This window comes from Homalodisca vitripennis, chromosome 4 (assembly GCF_021130785.1).
Source record: "Homalodisca vitripennis isolate AUS2020 chromosome 4, UT_GWSS_2.1, whole genome shotgun sequence".
Lineage (NCBI taxonomy): Eukaryota > Metazoa > Arthropoda > Insecta > Hemiptera > Cicadellidae > Homalodisca > Homalodisca vitripennis.
The window spans coordinates 186,884,003-186,902,646 of NC_060210.1; the positions used below are offsets into that span (position 1 = coordinate 186,884,003).

The 18,644-nt window shown below is 34.2% G+C and overlaps 2 protein-coding genes across 5 annotated transcripts in view; one reads left to right on the forward strand and one right to left on the reverse strand.

Moving 5' to 3' along the window:
- The window catches only part of LOC124360785 (aminopeptidase N-like), an 88,784-nt gene that overhangs the window by 16,463 nt on the left and 53,677 nt on the right, over positions 1-18,644 (forward strand). For 3 of the 4 annotated variants that reach the window (XM_046814674.1, XM_046814681.1, XM_046814684.1), the window contains exon 1: positions 2,865-2,952. The exons of the other annotated variant lie outside the window; for it this stretch is intronic. In XM_046814674.1, coding sequence (XP_046670630.1) covers positions 2,886-2,952 — 67 coding nt within the window. In that variant the 5' untranslated portion in view covers positions 2,865-2,885. Of the gene's footprint in view, positions 1-2,864; positions 2,953-18,644 lie in introns of those variants that run through there. 4 annotated transcript variants of the gene reach the window in all.
- On the reverse strand, positions 1,310-15,417 carry LOC124360789 (prostatic acid phosphatase-like). Its single transcript, XM_046814689.1, has 7 exons — positions 15,112-15,417; positions 14,168-14,272; positions 8,606-8,845; positions 7,596-7,799; positions 5,824-5,950; positions 3,816-4,036; positions 1,310-1,496 (listed from the first exon to the last, which is right to left on the reverse strand). Exons 1-7 carry the CDS (start codon positions 15,271-15,273, stop codon positions 1,329-1,331), a joined length of 1,227 nt encoding a protein of 408 aa, XP_046670645.1. The 5' UTR covers positions 15,274-15,417; the 3' UTR covers positions 1,310-1,328.

The following is an 18,644-nucleotide window of genomic DNA, read 5'->3' on the forward strand; positions in this document are numbered from 1 at the left end:
GACGACAAAATTCGTGCATAACTATAAATTATGCCTATATCACCAAATTGTGCAAAAAATGCAAAATATTTCTCTCTAATTTTTGTACTATTTTCTATAGGCCTCAGCAGAATCCAATGTATCCAATAGTATCCAATATTACAAAAACTCCCATAGCATTAGTCTAAGAATAGTACAAAATAAAGCAGCAGTTACCTTGTTAAATTCAGCACATCGACTACAAATGATTTGTGACAGGTTAATGTAACACCGAGAGGTTTGTATCAGTTTTCAATTTCGATTTTAATTTTTAAAGCAGCGTTTAAACCATTTAAAATTTAAAACTGAAAACTGAATTTCATAGACACATTCATTTATTAAAGGGAGCTGAATTCAAAAAGAGCCAGCTAAAAAACTTGCGGTCCGCTCAAGAGATCACACATGAAGGCTCTGGAAATAAGAATGTTTCCATCTATTCTTATATTAAAAACAAAAACAACCAAAATGGAATATTGTTTGGATTTAAAATTGACTTTAGATAATTTTGCAGAATAATCGGCCATGCCATCTATTGAGCTTTTTATTTTCATAGAGAATCAAGGTTTTTGCAGCCATCACTTTATATATAAAATATTTGTAATATTCTGTAAATACTATACATGTTTCATATTTTAGTGAAAACAGTTTCATCTGAATCCAAGAAATACTGTCACGAACCATTATTCATGAACGACAGAAGATTAGCTAAATTGTCTGCATTATTTCCAATGATGAATCTAGGTAACAGTGTAGATCAATAATTCTAATATACAGTGCAGTAACTGATAGAAAATTACATTCATTACAAATTACTTGCTTTTTCTTTTTAAATAAAATACTGATCACTTCTTAGATCACATTGTTCATATAAAAAATACTGAAGTCGAAGTCGTCTGAAATAACGAGTCATCCTGTGCTCCTCTTGTGATTCATGGAAAAATTTCGAAAAAGTGAGATTTTTCCTAGAATTAATGAGTTTATTAGGGAAAATCGACTATCAATCCATTGCTCTGAAAGCTTTAGAAAGGTGTAACATAATTAGGTTCAACCTCATTCGAACGGCATATAAAATCTGAAGATATAACTAAGAAATAAGGGAATTTCACACTAGATTTCAAAGTTATTTAGAATTTTGTTAAGGAATCAGATAAAAGATTTGTCGTGTTTGTAAAAAGTGTTGTTAGAAAATAATAGAACCTTACATTTTAAGTCGTAAAATATGTCACTACTGAGACATGTGTCACGGCTTTGTTATCCGTTTGTTAAAGGGAATTAAATAAATAAAAACACATTTTATACATTTTGTTTATTCAAAATAAGGATGTGTTGTTGTAATGGCATTCTGCAGTGTAATCTGTTATGTTATAATATTTTTCTGTTATATTCTTCAAAAGGTTAAAGTCACAAGGAAAGTTACAACCTGTTATGTTGAAGTATGATGGTTCCAAATCTTCGGAGCCCCCGTCTATATATAGAGCCTGAAAAATATCAGATACATTAAGTTATGTTCTAATTTAAAGTAGTCTTTATGACGGAAAGCAACTTTCATTCTTGGCTCCCTTCTTGGTTTTCCTTTTTTAACTGGAATTACGTCAGTTGGGAACACTAGCAGGTAGTTTAGGAACAAGAGCACCCTCTTTACCACGACACGCCCAACACTGTTGTCAATTTTACGATTATAAAAATTACTGATCCATCTCAATATCTATTGCAATAAATAAACGTTTGTTTCCGTAAAAAATATAGATTTCATTCATCTTTTTCTCAGACAACATATCAATGACACAGACATTATATGACCATAGCGAAGACATCAAGTGGTCAGCAGCGACATGGCGAAACTGCCTAAAATGTAATCGGACTATTTTGGTACGGGCTGCTCTAGTTCCTAAGTGACGTCACAGAAGTTCGATAATGAATCTTTAATGCCTCACAGTATTATATGTCGGCTCTATGCAAGAATTATCTAGTCTCCAGAGTTACATTTATTCCAGTGGTGGATCTTATCAAAAGGAACATATCAAAAACTCGTATATTTAAAATTAATTTAAATAAATTAATATTTAAAAATAATTATTGATTAACCTAGAATTCGAGGAGTCACCCAGGAAAATGTCTCGAGAGTAAATTGATGTACAGACTTCAACTCTGCATGAATCTTCTTTTATTATATTTTAAATTTTGCATGACAATTCATTTCTAGATAGGCAAGACCAAGTTGGAAGATGACATGAGTCCCTTAGTGTGATTTTCTCGATATTTAGCGAATATTTTCTCTCAGTAGATATGTAAAGAGTGATTGAGCTACAGATTTGACATAATTGCGTGAAACTTAGTTTCCACACATTCAGGATCGAGCTTGATGATGGGGCATATCACTCCATAGGCTGTCTCTCATTTTATCAGGATTTTGTCAAGGTACGATTACGACAAATGAATAGCAGAGAGTTGAGGGGTGCAGACAGGAGCGCCCCTGGCATAGTTTCAGGACATCCATCACGAGTACTTTTTGGTGGAAGTTATATAAAGGCGTTTTACGGACAAAAGGGTTAACTATATCTTCGTCGAGGATATACCCACTGTGACAAACCTTAGCAAAGACTATTTCGTAACACTTGGTCTTGATTTGCTTTTGATGTTGAAACGGTTATGCAAGTATTATATATGATATGTATCTGCGTTGTTCTCAAAGAATCATTTCTTAAATCTAAAGAGATTGCAAATATCAGAAGTTCATGACTCCAAGAGCCAAGTTTAATTAGGTTATTTTTAGTCTAACACATAGCTCAGTTTCCTGTTATCTGAATAACAGCTGATAGCCAAAACAAATTGTTGTCTTTTCATAGCCTTATCCAGTATTCACGCGAATGTTGTGTTATCAAGTTATGAAAACAGTTCAGGTGATTGGAATCATCATTTTATGTGCTATTTCAGGTGACCTGTTTCAAGCTTATTCTTAAATTTATAACGATGCATGATTTTAAACATAGACCTTCGTTACATGTACAAATAAATGTAATAATTGATTGATTATGATTTATTAGCATACTGTTTGTTGTATGGTTTGCATATGTATCTCTAATCACTGAATATTTTGTCTTGATGTATCTCGTCAGGAAACTAATGATAATATTAAAAACCAACTTAAAAAGATAAAAATTGTATTAATCTTTTATCATGAAATTAAAAATATTCTATGACCATAAATACGTAAACTAAGTGGTTAAGTGGTTGTTATAAAATCTATTCAGACCTATCAACTCATCCTAGTCATAACTTTTTTTCATTAAAACATTTCGTTTCCTCTTACCACTGTATTTTGGGAAGCAGGAGTGTGTCAATAAACGCTTAAAATAAAATACACTTTCTCTTATGACCTGAAGGATGTAGATTTATATTTATTTTTATTATTATAATATTAAGAGGAGTTATTTTAAACCCCTTATCCTGTATATGCCTTCTGGATTCTTCTACGCCCGTCTGGCCGTGTTTACATATAGTAACACGTTACAGAAAGTGTTGATTTGATTAAATTATTCTTTATTCGGAAATAAAAATAATTGGTTAGCCACAATGCAGTTCCGTGTTTAACTGGCACATTCTTAAGCAAGTTTACTATAATTTCTCTAGCACTACGTTCTTTTAATCGACGTTAAAGTTTGTTCCGATCAGAAATGTCCAGAAATCCATTATTTTAAAACATTGCACGAGTTTGAGTTATTACATCGGTTAGCTGTAGGACATAACTCTATCTAGAACAAACGTAGTACATTATAGTGACAGATCAGATGACATACTTGAAAATAAAAGATTCCAGTCTGGTTGTTTTGATGCAGCTCAAGAACCAAAGCAGATCCGGGCTTGATGACTCTCGCATCGGACGAGTTCAAGCCCAGAATGCCTTGCACTCCTAGAAGGGTGTAGTCATGGCCGGAGTAGTAGTACATCCGTCTGTCAGGAGTCAGAGAACCATTTATTTTGGCCTCCATCAAACTGACCACTTCTTGAAATAACTGTCCTGTAATTTAAAATAATATTTATGAATACGATGTTTCTTTACTCACAACAAAATAGCATAGCCTTTGACTGTCTTACCAAAACGTTACAGTGGCCTAACCGGGATGTATATCTCCCAAGAAATGTATTTGAATGTAGAAAAGATTTAATGCAATAAAAATTCAATATGCCACAAATAAATCAGCTTCAAATGTTGAGAAAGTTTGCTATAAACTATAGCGCAATAACTTCGATTAATAGGTAACTATTTTGTTGAAGATAGACTTTAATCCTTTAATATCATTTCAATCGATAACAGATCAATAGGAAGTATAATTTAAATTATTGGACCTATGTTACAGTAGTTACAGATGTTACAATAGTATGTGACTCGTACTCATCGTAATGCTACCACGTAATTTTAAAACAAAGAGACTCCCATTTAGTTCTGTTCGAGAGAGCATTTTTAACCAGTATTTTAGCCAGACTAAGTTTTCGGGGATGAGGGATTTCAATATCAAGAGGTTTAAAAAAAGCTATAACCCGGATAATTAAAAAATTGCGTACCCGGTATTGCAGTTTTAAACAAATTTTACTTTTAGTATCATTGCCCTGCTAGAATAAATTACACGGGTAAATATTTTAAAGAAAATAACGAATAATCCAAATTTTCAATATTTGTGTTCCTTACTGGCTAAAAATGTTGCTTCGGGACTTCTAAAATAGTCAAAACAACTGGAATGAAGTAATTGAATTAAAAGCAATTTTTAACAAAGTAAGTAAGTAAAAGTAATTCGAAAGAAATCTTTTCTATCTTTAAATATAAAGCAATACAACTGGTCTTAATGTAACATTACTTATGTTGCTTCCACCAACGATCTTTATAAAATAACTTCAATTTGTAGGTTGTTAACTTAGGCAATGGCCAAGTTGAAAAGTATAATGGTATAATTTGGAAAACCATCACACTTGCCCTGAAGAGCCAAGAATTGAAAACCATACGTGAAATCAGTTCTGTGTGAATTCTTCCACTCGATTAAATCCCTTCTACGAATACCACTCCACGTGAGTTGATGTTAAAGAAACAGGGGCTTTCCGGAAATTTGCCATTGTTCAGTGATACAAAAATCAGTAACACTACGTTTCGAGATCTGCAATCTGATCTCTTCCTTTTGTATCACTAAACAATGGCAAATTTCCGGAAAGCCCCTGTTTCCTTCACAATCCTTACATAGTCAAAAACAAACTTCAAACAAATAATTGGTGTTAAAGCATCACATGGGATCTCACTATGAAAATTCAGTCTCGACAAGGCTTCCCCTAACCGATCATGGCCTTATTTAGAAATGCAACTGATCTAGCAAATGTGGAAGAAATTGAACTCATTCAAGCAAACCGTGGCTATGGACACGTCAAATTCTCAAAGTGGGTGGGAGGAAGCAGTGTCAATCTTGCAGAGATCTAGTTCCAGCACCAGAACCTAAGTCATGTGAAAATCAAGTTACAGTCAGTGATTCCAGAAGCCCTGACGATGAATAAACTCCTGATAAACATGAATAACCAAACCATACAAAGGAGAAAAATTCACCACTATGCACAGGTGATCTAATTCGATTACCCATTCCTCACAAGATAGACATTATTTACCTCAAACTACCTGTTGCATACTAAAGCTGAATGTTTATAGTTTACTTATGTTTCTAATAAAACCTACCTTTAGATTCTTTACAACTTGTTTAATTCGTCACTTAACTTTATCCATGTAAATATCAAACACAAAATAAATCAAGTGTGAGAGGACAGCATCACCTTGTAGCAGTCTTGTGGTGACAGGTGAGTCTATGGTGTAGGCAGCGTATAATTGGCCCATAACAGTTGTTAAAGGTTCCGGGTACACTTGTCTTGACCATGTGGGCATGGCTAGTTCTTCGAAATCCTGGATACCAACAAGCAAATATATCAAACAATCATGATTAGTAATATTTCGTACCGTCTTGGAATATAATAACACGTTGTAAAGAACAAATTAATTGTTCAATAAGTTGTAAAATACAGTTTTATACTAGTTTAAACGTTATTAATGCATAGTAATCTCTTGAATATTTGTTGTAATTAAAATACTATGCTCGAAAATGAAAACATTAGTAATTGTTTGTACTGCCTAGTTACATCATTATTTAGTCAAAGGCTAATTATTGATATAAATATTAATGAAACAAATATTTTAATGATTGTAACATAAACCAACAGTATTATGTTTGTGTTTATTGCTAGCATTATCAGTTTGAGTTCACAAATACAACATTTTTCTTTTCAATGCTTTTGTTAATTTTATAATTCTTAAAGCATTATGCGTGGAGTGGCGAGATGAAGGTTTACAACAAGCATTGGTTAATAATAACCCAGTCACAAATGAATTTACTCTATGATTTGACATAGATATCAGGGGTAGGGTACGATAAGCGGACCCGGTTTTTTATATCGAAATTGGCAAAAGATATTACTTAATCATAACCATCGATATAATCAATCGATACTGATTAATTGTTTTGAACTAATAACTTAAATAATCTATATCAACAGCTGTAAACACTCTAAAATAATACACGTAGGATAGTATTTCAATTTTACATAATTAATTCTGATTATTAAAAATGGCAGTCAATTTTAGAAAACTACACGACGTAGCTTTTTCGTGACTTCAACATGTTGGACTCGTACCGAAAAACCCATTATGTGCAATTTGTGGGAAAGAAACAACTGTAACTGTGAGAGGAGTAAATGTGGTCGTCTTCAGTTTTCCTAATTTTGGTTATAATAATTTGTTCGATAACTGTAAATATTAAATTCATATTTTAATTTAAAACATACGATTGTTATTGAGGACTATTAGGTACTTTTATATCGATTGATAGTCTAATAGGATTTGAGATGCGAACATTAGGTATCGATGACTATATTCTTCGATATAAAAAACCGGGTCCGCTTATCGTACCCTACCCTAGATCAGGTTTAAGATATTTTACTCCAACAATAAGTCATGGAAACACTGTTATAAACAGAACTGTTTAAAATGAAAATAAACGTGAGTAATCTGCAAAATAATACTAATTTACAAGGTAATAATGCTAATATCATCCTATTAAACCCTCAATGTAGGAAATGTGGCTTGGGTAAGCATAGAGAATTTAGACATTGCTTTAAATTTTAACTGTATCACATGTTAAAATTAGAAATTTTGAGCGGGGTTTTTTTTAATGTAATCTTGTCAAGGTTGAGTATGCAGGTACTATAACTCAGCTAAAACGTCTATTTCATGTATTGAAAATGTATAAAACAGTACTGTATTGTATAATGAAAAACCAACATTCAATTTAACCAAGCAAGAACTACAGTACGGTTTAAACAAAATAGGAAAGAGGACATTAAGGATAATTATAGTTCAGGATTACCTGAATTAAAGCCAAACGAGATTTATTTTGTATTGTATTTATAGTGATATCAAATTAAAATTCTAGAGAAAACATAACGAATGATATTGTGTCAGTAATAACTACCGGTAATGTAATGGGTCCACGTACCATGCTGGCAAGAGACTCCCAGACGATAATCATCTGCATTAGTACAGATTGAGTCGTTACTTTACCTAATCCAGTATATGGTTGTATACCTTCCAATATATCCATCATTTTAAATCCATAATCTTTCACAAACTGTTCAAGAGACTGATTCTGGGCTTCATGAAATCGTGGACAAACTGAGTTTGACGATGGAGGAGGCACTACCTGTAACAGATACATAGTTAGAGAGAACCGAAACAGATAATCCTGTCTCTATAATAGAAAGAAAACATCTCTTAAATATTAGTTAAACATAATGTATTAACACACTTGATGGACGATTTTCTTTTGTATAAAGAGCTAACAAAATAAACCTATCTAGTAAGTAAACTTTGAGAAAAAACTTGATGGTTAAATCTGGCGAATAGTGAAAAAATATAAAGTATTTTTAGTTGAAGAAAAATCTAAAGGTAGGCTATTAAATGCCACTTTTACAATTTTAATTTTTGTGCTGCTAAATATTCTATGTCCAAGGGCCAGTACTGTACTAAGAGACCTATGTGCAATAACGGTTTAATATAGTTTCTACAGTCTCCAACAGATTGCGCTTGGTGTAAGTCCAAGGAGTCTAGCAGTGCTAACCGACCTAAAAGCTCTTTTTACTGAACCACCCCAGTAATTAAGTTGTTTATTAAGGAAAATGCCTCATAGAACTTAGGTCGGTTGCTGTTACTGGTTTTGGACTCAGGTCTTTCTGAAATATGACATACTTCGTAATTCTATTGCTAAGCTGTGATATAAGATAGCTTTTCACAACTTTGTAACCGGTTGCATAATTAACCAAGGATTTCATACAGAATATCTGAAAAATATACTTTCCGATTTAAAGAATTAGTGTGACTAAACTCCTGAAAAGTTTGTGTTTTGGTACTTAGTACCGTTAGCTTTTCCAGTCTTTAATTTATGTTTTATCGGAAGTTTTATCGGTGATTTGTTTCATATTTTAAACTATTTAACATAGCCTACGGTACCGTCGTATGGTCGAGATAGTTGGGGAATATCGGCAGCGGTTGCCAGAGCAGATCCTTGTCCCACACTTGGAAACCTTTGGGCGGGAAGAGACCAGCAAGGAACTCAGCGGCGCTCATCAGAGTCCGGTCCTTGATGGTGCTGGAAGCCCTGAAGTCCTCCTGATAGTAGATCTCATTCAGGAATCCATTGTACAAAGAGCGGATCTTGGCTCCTAGCTGATACAATTGTATTCGTCCTTTCTATAAAAGATAATATTTTGAAGGACAGCGTTATCTATAAGTAATGCTTTTTTGAGTTCATTACCCATAACTATATACAGTAAACCAGAAATGTGAAATGATGGTATACCACCAAAACTATTTGTGATATTTTAGTCATTGTTTTTGCTGTTTTTTATGACGTAAAACAGCATTGGCTGCATTGGTGTTACTTAAGTTGGTCACCAAATGGTGTTTTGGTCAAGAATATATACTTTATCTTATTAGAATTTACTTTATATAAAGGCTACGAGTAAATTGCAAAGGACCTTTAACGTCAACTTCATGTATCATTTCAGTAGCCAATATAACTAGTTATTTTAAATATTTTATGAGCTTCTTTGGAAATGTTTTCAAATGTATGAGTTTTACACGTATGTATCAAATTTTAACTTGAAAAATAATTTTAATAAAAACTTTACAATTGATGCTTGTTTGTGTATGCTTCTTTTATAGTAAAAGCTCTCAATAGTAAAACATCCGTTAGAGTTAAGCCGATGTTGTGATATAATATGCATTGACATGCTGCTTCATCAGTGAATCAAACACATGAAAATTCTGTGTTATGTACCTTACACTAGACAAAAACACTCTTTTCCCAATACCAAGAAAATGGAGGCTCTTCCTCCGGAAAACTATAACATCCTATTACTAAATTTTTGCCTCTTAGTTGCGAAGCCTCTCACTATAAAGAGGTTCAAATATTCGAGTATCTATGTACGTGAACAGGATTCTCAAAAATATTTAGCTAGATTTCATAGCACTGCTTAAGTACAAAATTTCCTCTGATTAAGGGAAGGCACTACAACGAAAGAATGCTTTGTAATCAAGTTTTTTCGCACTCCTAAAATTGAATTTTACTGCATTTTTTTAATATCAATACACAGTATAAAGTAAAGTAACTTTTTGTGATGGTCTGTTTCATAGTAGGCATTGATAGTTTCTAAACTACTCGACGAATTTTGATACGTTTTAACAGGTGTGTTCTTTATGAACTAGGGCATATACCTAGGTTTGATACATCAACATTTTAATCATAGAAAGTATAGAAATGTTTGTATAGTGCGGAATTGTATATTTTTGAGAATTCAGGTAAATAATTATAATATTTACAAAATGCAATTTTAAGTTAATTAACACAAACAGTTGTAGGAACTTTCAGTTGAAATTCACCAAAGAGGCAGAAATATGTATTTACATTTAAATCTTACATACATTACATAGATCATTAGTGTAATGCATATTGCAAAGACAAAGTTCCTATCTAATTCTTACTATATATAAAACCAGTGATGAGTTTAAACCATCGAATGCATTCGAAATACTATTTAAATACTATTATAAAACCCACATTAATGAACAAACCGGTGAATGTTTGTACATACGGTACTTGAAACTGGTTAGCTCCCTGGACATTGTGTATGGCATTTTTTTGTAGCTTAAGGAAAAATAAAATACCAGAAATAGAAAAAAAGCGACGGAATATATATCCTTTTTGACTGAAGTCATTTTAAACTTGTGTGCATATAATTTCATTACCGGGGATATACGTATACTTATGTTAGAAAAATATTCATAGGGCTCAATCATATTACATCATAATTGCTTTCACTAGGCACATCCTTGAATATATAAAATTGTGAATCCACGTGTAACTGCTAGTACTGCATATATAAGCTACATGTGAATAAGACACATACATAATTATGTCACATGTTAAAATCTCATATGAATGAACTCAGCTTCTTTCCAAATTTATTTATTCTGCTATGTTCAAGTTACCATCGTGGTTACCTATAAGTCCAATGTGAAAGTATTTATTTTCTAACACTCAGCCAAACCTCAGAGAGTACCTTGCACCGCCATCAAACCCGGCTTCACTTAGAAAATATGAAGGTCCAAGCAAAATTTTTAAATTTAAATACTGTGCGGATGAACAGACTGACAGACAGAAATGTATCCAATCCAACGAACTATAGGATTTGACAAAATTAAAAAAAAATAGATCATAAAAATAAAATGCTATCCCAGCAAGAATTTTGCTGTTTAACAAAAATTCATTGTCGCATTGAAATTTGACCGTCACCACTAATTTATTGTAAGGTTGTATACCTACTTAGTTTGAGAATCAATTTTCTCTCTGAAAAGAATTACTTGGCATGACACATTATACGTTTAACTTACAATTAATTGTATAGGGTGTTTCTTAAAATATCAATAGACTTCAGCACTGAAAGGGAGTATTCTAACCTAAAAAAAAGATTAACTTTGAAAATTCATTGTTTTCTATTTACGGTTAGCAGCCATTTATGCATTTTTAAATCTTTGGTATATTGGAAAATTTTTATTTCAGCATAGATAAAGCTGGATAAAAACATAATTATGTTAATAAAATGAAGGTAACGAATTTGGGCAACTTTGAATTTAAGTCATTTATGTGTTAGTTGATATACTCGTAAAATTGTACTTTGAAGCAAACGTAAGCTTCAGCATAAGTGAAATTGCATATAAGTACAGTAGAGTACCGCCAATCCGAACTAATTGGGACCGAACTTGTTCGGATTGACGGAAATTCGGACTAGGCGGATTTTTGTTAAATAGTTACCATTTATCAACTTTCAAGTGCAATTTACGTGGTTTTAAAAACAATTAAATGCATACAATAATCAAATGCAATAAACAATAGTAAGTACGTATTAAACGTAATAATAATATTACAGCTTCCTGTCTTTGTACGGTAACATCGCGTGGTCGAAACTGAGTGCCATTGTTTGTGCGTAAATGAATCTAGTAGAAGCCACCTGTCTGTGGTGGGCGGGGCGAGTTGGTCGGTGACCTGAAACAGTGTGGCGCGCAAAAACTATTGGACTGCCACTACCTCACCCCTATCCCCTCCACCACCCACCCCGGTGGACGAGTGGCGAGACGACAGTTTAGTGCAATCTTCCATACGCGCAGCACGTGCTCTTACTGTGTATTCTGTAGTTTGTGGTTTGCAGTTTTGTTTGTTCTTGCTCTGCTCTGTGCGTATATCCGATATCATTATGGGTAGTAAACGTAAACACAACTCGTGTACGTTAAAAGAAAAACTCGAAGTTCTCAAAAGACTAGACAATGGTGAAAGTCCTACTCAACTTTCAATTGAATTTGGTGTCGGTTAAAGCGACGATCAGTGACTGGAAAAAGAAGCGGGCAAAAATCGAACAATTTTTGCTCTGTTGTTACAAGTGAAAACACTCTAGAAAAACGTCAAACTACTACTGTGTCATCGTATGACAAAACTCGATGAAGCACTTTACTTGTGGTTTTCTCAAGAGAGACAAAAAGGCATTTCCATTACCGGCCCTCTTATTAAAGAAAAGGCGCTTCTACTAAACATCCTTATGGGAGGCGATCCGTCATTTTCGGCTAGTTGCGGTTTTTTAGATCGGTGGAAAAAAAGGCACGGTATCAGGCAAACTGACTGTAACTGGCGAAAAGATGTCTGCAGACAGCAACGCAGCCGCAGAGTATCTTCAGGAGTTCAAAGAAATTACATCCTCCTACTCACCCCAGCAAGTGTACATACGCTGATGAAACGGGGCTAAATTTCAAAGCGTTGCCAACAAAGAGCCTAGCTTCAAGAGAAGAAAAGTCCGCTCCAGGATTTAAAATGGATAAGCAACGACTAACCGTATTAGCATGCAGCAACGCTTCCAAAAGAAAGCTTGGATGGATCGTGCTTTTGTTTCAAGAATGGTTTGAGAAACAATTTGTGCCCAACGTGAGAGCCTACAATGAAGAAAATGGACTGCCTGATAGAGCGTTGTTACTCATAGATAACGCTCCGTCCCATCCGGATGACTTAGAGCTGGTTATTGGTGATATAAAAGCCATTTTTCTACCACCGAACGTTACTTCGATCATACAACCAATGGACCAAGGAGTTCTACAAGCGTTGAAGCAAAATTATCGGAAAAAGCTGCTCCGAAGCCTGCTTGAGGAAAATGAAGACCTCACAATTCTCCAAAAGCTTAAGAAAATCACGATCAAAGATGTAATTTTCTGGGTGGCAGAGGCTTGGGAGAACACAAGCGTAGGAGCTCTGCAGAAATCTTGGAAAAAATCTTTGGCCTGATCTGCAGTTTGTTGAAGAGGTTGTTCCACCGGTAAATGAATGCGAACTTCTTCCTCTTGTAAAAAAAATTACCGGGATGCGAAAATGTAGAGAAGGAGTGTGTTGATGAGTGGACGGCTGTAGATGACAAAGGCTTCGAGGAGTACACAGACGAAGACATCGTGGCACAGGTGCAAGGAGTCCCAGCTGATGACTCATGTAGCAGTGAGGATGAGGGAGACGCCCAAACTACCGATATTGTTCCACACAGCGCAGCTGCAAGTGCCTTTGACCTCGCTCTACGCTACGTCGAGCAACATGCCGCTGCTACTCCCAATGACGTAATGTTCATTCGGCGTTGGCGAAACATTGCATCGTCCAGTCGTTTTAGTGTGTTGCGTCAAAAGAAGATCACTGACTATAGGTCTTAAGAAAGTGTTGGGTTTTGCAGTGTTTTGTTTCACGTTTTTATCCCTTATTGTGTCCAAGTTAAAGTACAAATTATTTGCTAAGCCTTGCGTAGGGGTTTGTACATTATAAATACAGTACAGTACAGTACTATGTTTCATTTATTAACAGTATAAATTCCGTACAATGTATGTATCATCTAACGTTTTCAAATGTAATTTCAGTTTCTATATGTCAGTAAGTAAATGCTTTGAGAAATAAAACTTACGTTTTACTATAATAACTGGTTTTAATTTATTTTCCTGCCTTTTTAGCAATTTTATATTTTCTCCTAGCCGTGTTCGGATCAGGCGGATTTTCGGATTGGCGGGGTTCGGATCGGCGGGACTCTACTGTAATTTGAAAGTTCCTGGTGAAAAATAAACAACGAGAAAATAAAATTATTTGTAATCAATTAGTTATTTGACAACGTAGCTCTCTTGTGAAAAATCGCAACACGACGTAGTCTACACTTCACTTGGGATTGTTCCATCCCTTTCAGTTTAGAGCCAACGTTAGTGCGTAGACTTAATTGCCTAGTCCTTCTTAGAAAGATTGTGCCCCATCATAGAATTTTACTTTCTCCCCTTCAATCATTTGGTAGGGGAAAACAGAGGTGAGCCTAAATTGAGTTGGGTAGAGTTTTATGATGTTTGCATTCGGTAGAGGGAAATCTCTCATAGATTAATAAGGTAAACTTATGAACTGGATTAAAGTTTCCTACGGTTCAACTAAATTAAAGCATGAATTGACTTATTTACCTTTGTCAGTTGTTCATAACCGTATGGCCAAGCATTGGCGTCGTAGCTTGGGTAAGGACAGCTTGGATAAGTAAACAAAGGACCTCTGTTGCCATGACGAGACAGCTGAAAATATAATAAGAATTTTACTTTACTGTAATAGTATTTTTCTTCTTCTTCTCTTTTAAGCCTCAGCTTCAGCTATGTCGGCTTCGATGGACACTGGTTTATTTTTCAAAGTACACACACTGTTTCGTGTCTATACATTATTGGCCCTCCCCGGAATTTGAACCCGTGATCTCTCAGTTAGAGAGCCGTAACTATAACCATTAGTCTACGGAGGAGGAATAGTGTAATAGTTAATTGTACATAAACAGCAATATACATTTTTCTAATTGATATGTAGAGGACATCTTCAAGATAGGTGCAATGTATTGAATATACCATGTATACGTAAAAAAATACCTCAACAGAAATAGTAAATTGTGGATGGTTTGTAAAATATAAACTCTTCTACACTAATGATGAAATAGGCTCTTTTTATTATGAGTAATAAATGTTCAAAACCATAAAAAATGGAAATGCAGTCGTGGGACTGACCGACTGAAGTGATTACTTCTTATAACGTGCTGTGAATATAAATCTTGGGAATATAAATATAACAATCCTATAACTTACAACATTTTACATACCTCAGGAGTGTAACAGGGATATCCATAAAAAATTCAAATGTCTATATTATATCAAATGACTTAAAAACAGTTTTAAAATATTTATTAAACAAAATTTGATTACCTAAACTTAACTTGTGAAAAACAAGTGATCAACATACATCAATAACCCTCCAAAAGAAGTAGTTACTCCAACAAATGCCGATGAATTTTTCTATTTTGGGTAATAATCATCAACTTCTTATATTTTTCTCGGTTCGTACAGTTCTTTCTAGACAAAAACAATATACTCACTACAACAAGAAACTGTAGAGTTGGTGTAGCTCTTGGGCCTATAGGGTTGGAAACACTGCTACGATCAGCTGATACAAGGGCGGTTGTGGTAACGTAAACCAAGACAGCGACCAGAACCAACAAGGACACCATCAGTACAAAAAGGCGAAAAACTGGCACCATTGGTCTTAAAACCCGTTTTAAAGATAATTTATAATTATTACTTTCAAACAAAACAAATAGCTTTTGACACTTAATAGTTTATAGGATAGTCAGCCGTAGAAACTGACTGATAAAACAAATAATGTACGCTGACTGCAGCTCAACTCTGAGAAATAAATAGATCCCCAGCACAGTAATAAAGATAGTGTAGGTAAAGCGGCTTACGTGGGTTTAGATAGGCTTATAAGATCTTAACCCTGTACTTAACCGATCAAATATCTCGTAAAATATAACTATCTCGAACATTTTGTTACAGTTCGTTTGTAACATAATTTACTGCTGAGATTATTTTAATACCATTTCTACATTTAAATCACTAAGGAATTTGTAATTTAATTTTACATGTAACAGATTACTATTAATAATAATAAATACCACAACTCGTTTCCTTGAATGGGTTTCAATCTTGTCAAAGGTCGTTATTCTCTTACTAACCTTTCAAATAGGACGTTGAGGTAATGCTAAAATCAAAAAGTCATAAGGAAAAGAAGTAGATATATTTTCAAGAGAGCCACTGGATTGCGTTACCCGAAATAAGGAAACTCCTCTTGGAAATTATTTGTCGTTAGTGGAACATCACGGTTTATACACCAACCACAGAACATTATCCAAGAAAATTTGATAGTACCTCTACCATGTGGTTTGTCCTTCTTCATATAGGACCCGGTGACTGTGTGGGATTCTTATTAACATGATCCCTCTCTCGTCAGATCCTATTCTTGTTACTGTTATTGTAACGCAATGCTGATTCAGTATATATTGTGGACATTTACTCATCACCTTCGTTCCTTCAAAATTTGAGATGACGATGACGACTGCCCTGAGAATATCACAGTCTTATGTATGAGAAACGTGATCGAAATCACGGAGTACATCACGTTGCTTCGTTAGATGGCGTTTGACCGTGCATGTCACCTCACCCTAGCAGCGTTTTTGGGAGTTGGAAGTGTCATATGAGTGTAAGAGTGTGTGACAAACGTTTATATGAACCCAGTCTAATAGTGTTAAAAGTGGCATGTGAGATGTAATCGAAGATCTTCATATGCCCAAAAAGTTTTTCTGTATGGCTACTTAATCCTGAAACAGTTTCACCACTATTCTAAATGGTTAGCTAGTTCTAAGATTCAATTTTATAGCGTTGCCAGTGATAATATTGATAATAAGATGGCTTGTAACTGATCGGCAGAGTTTTAAACTACACGCTCTCATCGTTTCTAGTTTTGAAACGTTCAATTAAAATTACAATATTTACAGCATATATTAAGCAGATGACAAGGGTGCTTCCGGACTGAAATGGGAGTGCACACATATCCAAGCTCAGACGACCAATTGCAAGCTCATCATTATAACGATAAGACGTTTGGTGCGAATAATTTCACTGATAACGGTCATAAAATCGGTTCTTAGTATCGTTGACGATGCAGAGGTCATTGGACATATAATGTTCTTTGGCTAGGGGAGATTTGATTTATCGTATGCCTAGTTGTTTAACGCAGCGTGATCAGTGATCATAATTTCGTTTTTCTCGTTATGAGCAGCATTTAAGATTTTGTCCCTAAAATAGATATTGGTTTTTAAATATGAGAACCCACAGATCAATTACTTAACTTTTGCTTACGATATTTTTGTTGAGTTTAAGCAGGGTTATGAGGCAGCTATAGATGAACTAAGTAAGTGCTAGAGCATAGACGGCTCTAGACAGATTTCTGCGGTAGCTAATTTAGTATGGATGTATTATCAAGCCTGGGTATAGAATTAAACTTTTATAACTAAGCATCTGAAAATCATTATTGTAATTAATTTTCCGATCATTATATTATTCAAAAGTTTGAATTGTATGGGATTTATGTTTTAAGACCGAAATCTTAAATTTCCCTAACTGATTTTCTTAGATTTGTCAAATACGTTATACCGGTACACCTTTTAAAAAATTACCAAACATTTTATCAATTATGTGGGATTACATTTAATTTTAAAAGTGGAAAGAGAAGACAAAAATTAGTACCCAAAAACAAATACGTATTTAACAAAATACAAATTAGTTATTTAACAAAACTTTTACATTTAAATAATATTTTGCTATTTTAGTGAACTTCGTGTTAAATAGTAATAGTAAAAAAATAAATAAAAGAGTCTACGTCAATAACGATGTTTTTATCTTTATGGTGAACCTTTCTACAATATCTTGAATTTGAATCTCTCAGTATTTCCTTCTCTGTGTATAACAACGATAAGTTGGAGAGTCTCTCTTGCAGAATTGAAGTTCTCAACCAGTTTTGATCCTCCTCATAGCAAAGAAATTTCTCTCGCACGAGATTGAGCTCATGGGACTGGAGACGGCTAGTTTGATTGCTTGGAATAAGTGAGAAAATGTATTTTATTTAGCTATTTCCCTCAATTCTTTGACTTTTACTCTTAAAGCAATGACGTTTCTATTTCCTGACATGACAAATATTGGCACTCCAATGATCTAGATTACAGTAAGTTATTAGCTACTGTTATTTATGTTTCAAGTTATGTGAAGTCTACTCTCAGTATCCCATCATAATGTTCAAGGAAGACTTTCAACTTTCCATAACTAAATAGAGCAGTGCATTAACAGCTTCAGCTACCTTTAGCTATTCTTCAGTGAATCTTTAATTAAATCGTTCAAGGAACCTGAAGTAAACATGAGGTCTAAAAAATTTTTCACTTTGCCTTGACTTTCATCCTGACTGACATCCTCTCCTGGTCCGATAAGAGATTTGAAGGTATAAAGAGTCCGATTTAATTACCTTAGCGTTGAGATGGATCTATTTGATTTCTTCCCAGCTAGGGATTATATAGCCTATTAACATTCAAATCAAGATCTTCCCAACGAGAATACAGATGAGAAGAGCGAAGTAATATTTTTGATGATAAATACAATAGCTGTGGTTCTATTTGATGCTGGTTGGACTGTGACACGTGAACTTGAAAACGAACTTCCAATACCAATATGGCCTGTAAAAGAGACAAAAATACCCAATATGAAATTGATGATTCTGTCTTTAAAGGTGAACTTGCGTCAGTCTCGATTTTAAATAAATTAAATACTGTGTACTTCTATATCTCATTAGCTCATTTAAATTCCAATAACATCTTTTCACAGTAAACATTCCTCGCTTCCTATCATTTAAGTGCGCATTTTCTTGGCGGGTTTATGGCTATAGCTTTCTCTGTTAGTTCGGGTATTTGTGATGTATTTTCTGAGACAATACCAGCTACATTAGATGGAATAAAATATGAATCAGAGCTATATGGGTTGTATTGTATAGTTTATTCACCCACCTTTCGCTAACATGATTCGCTAA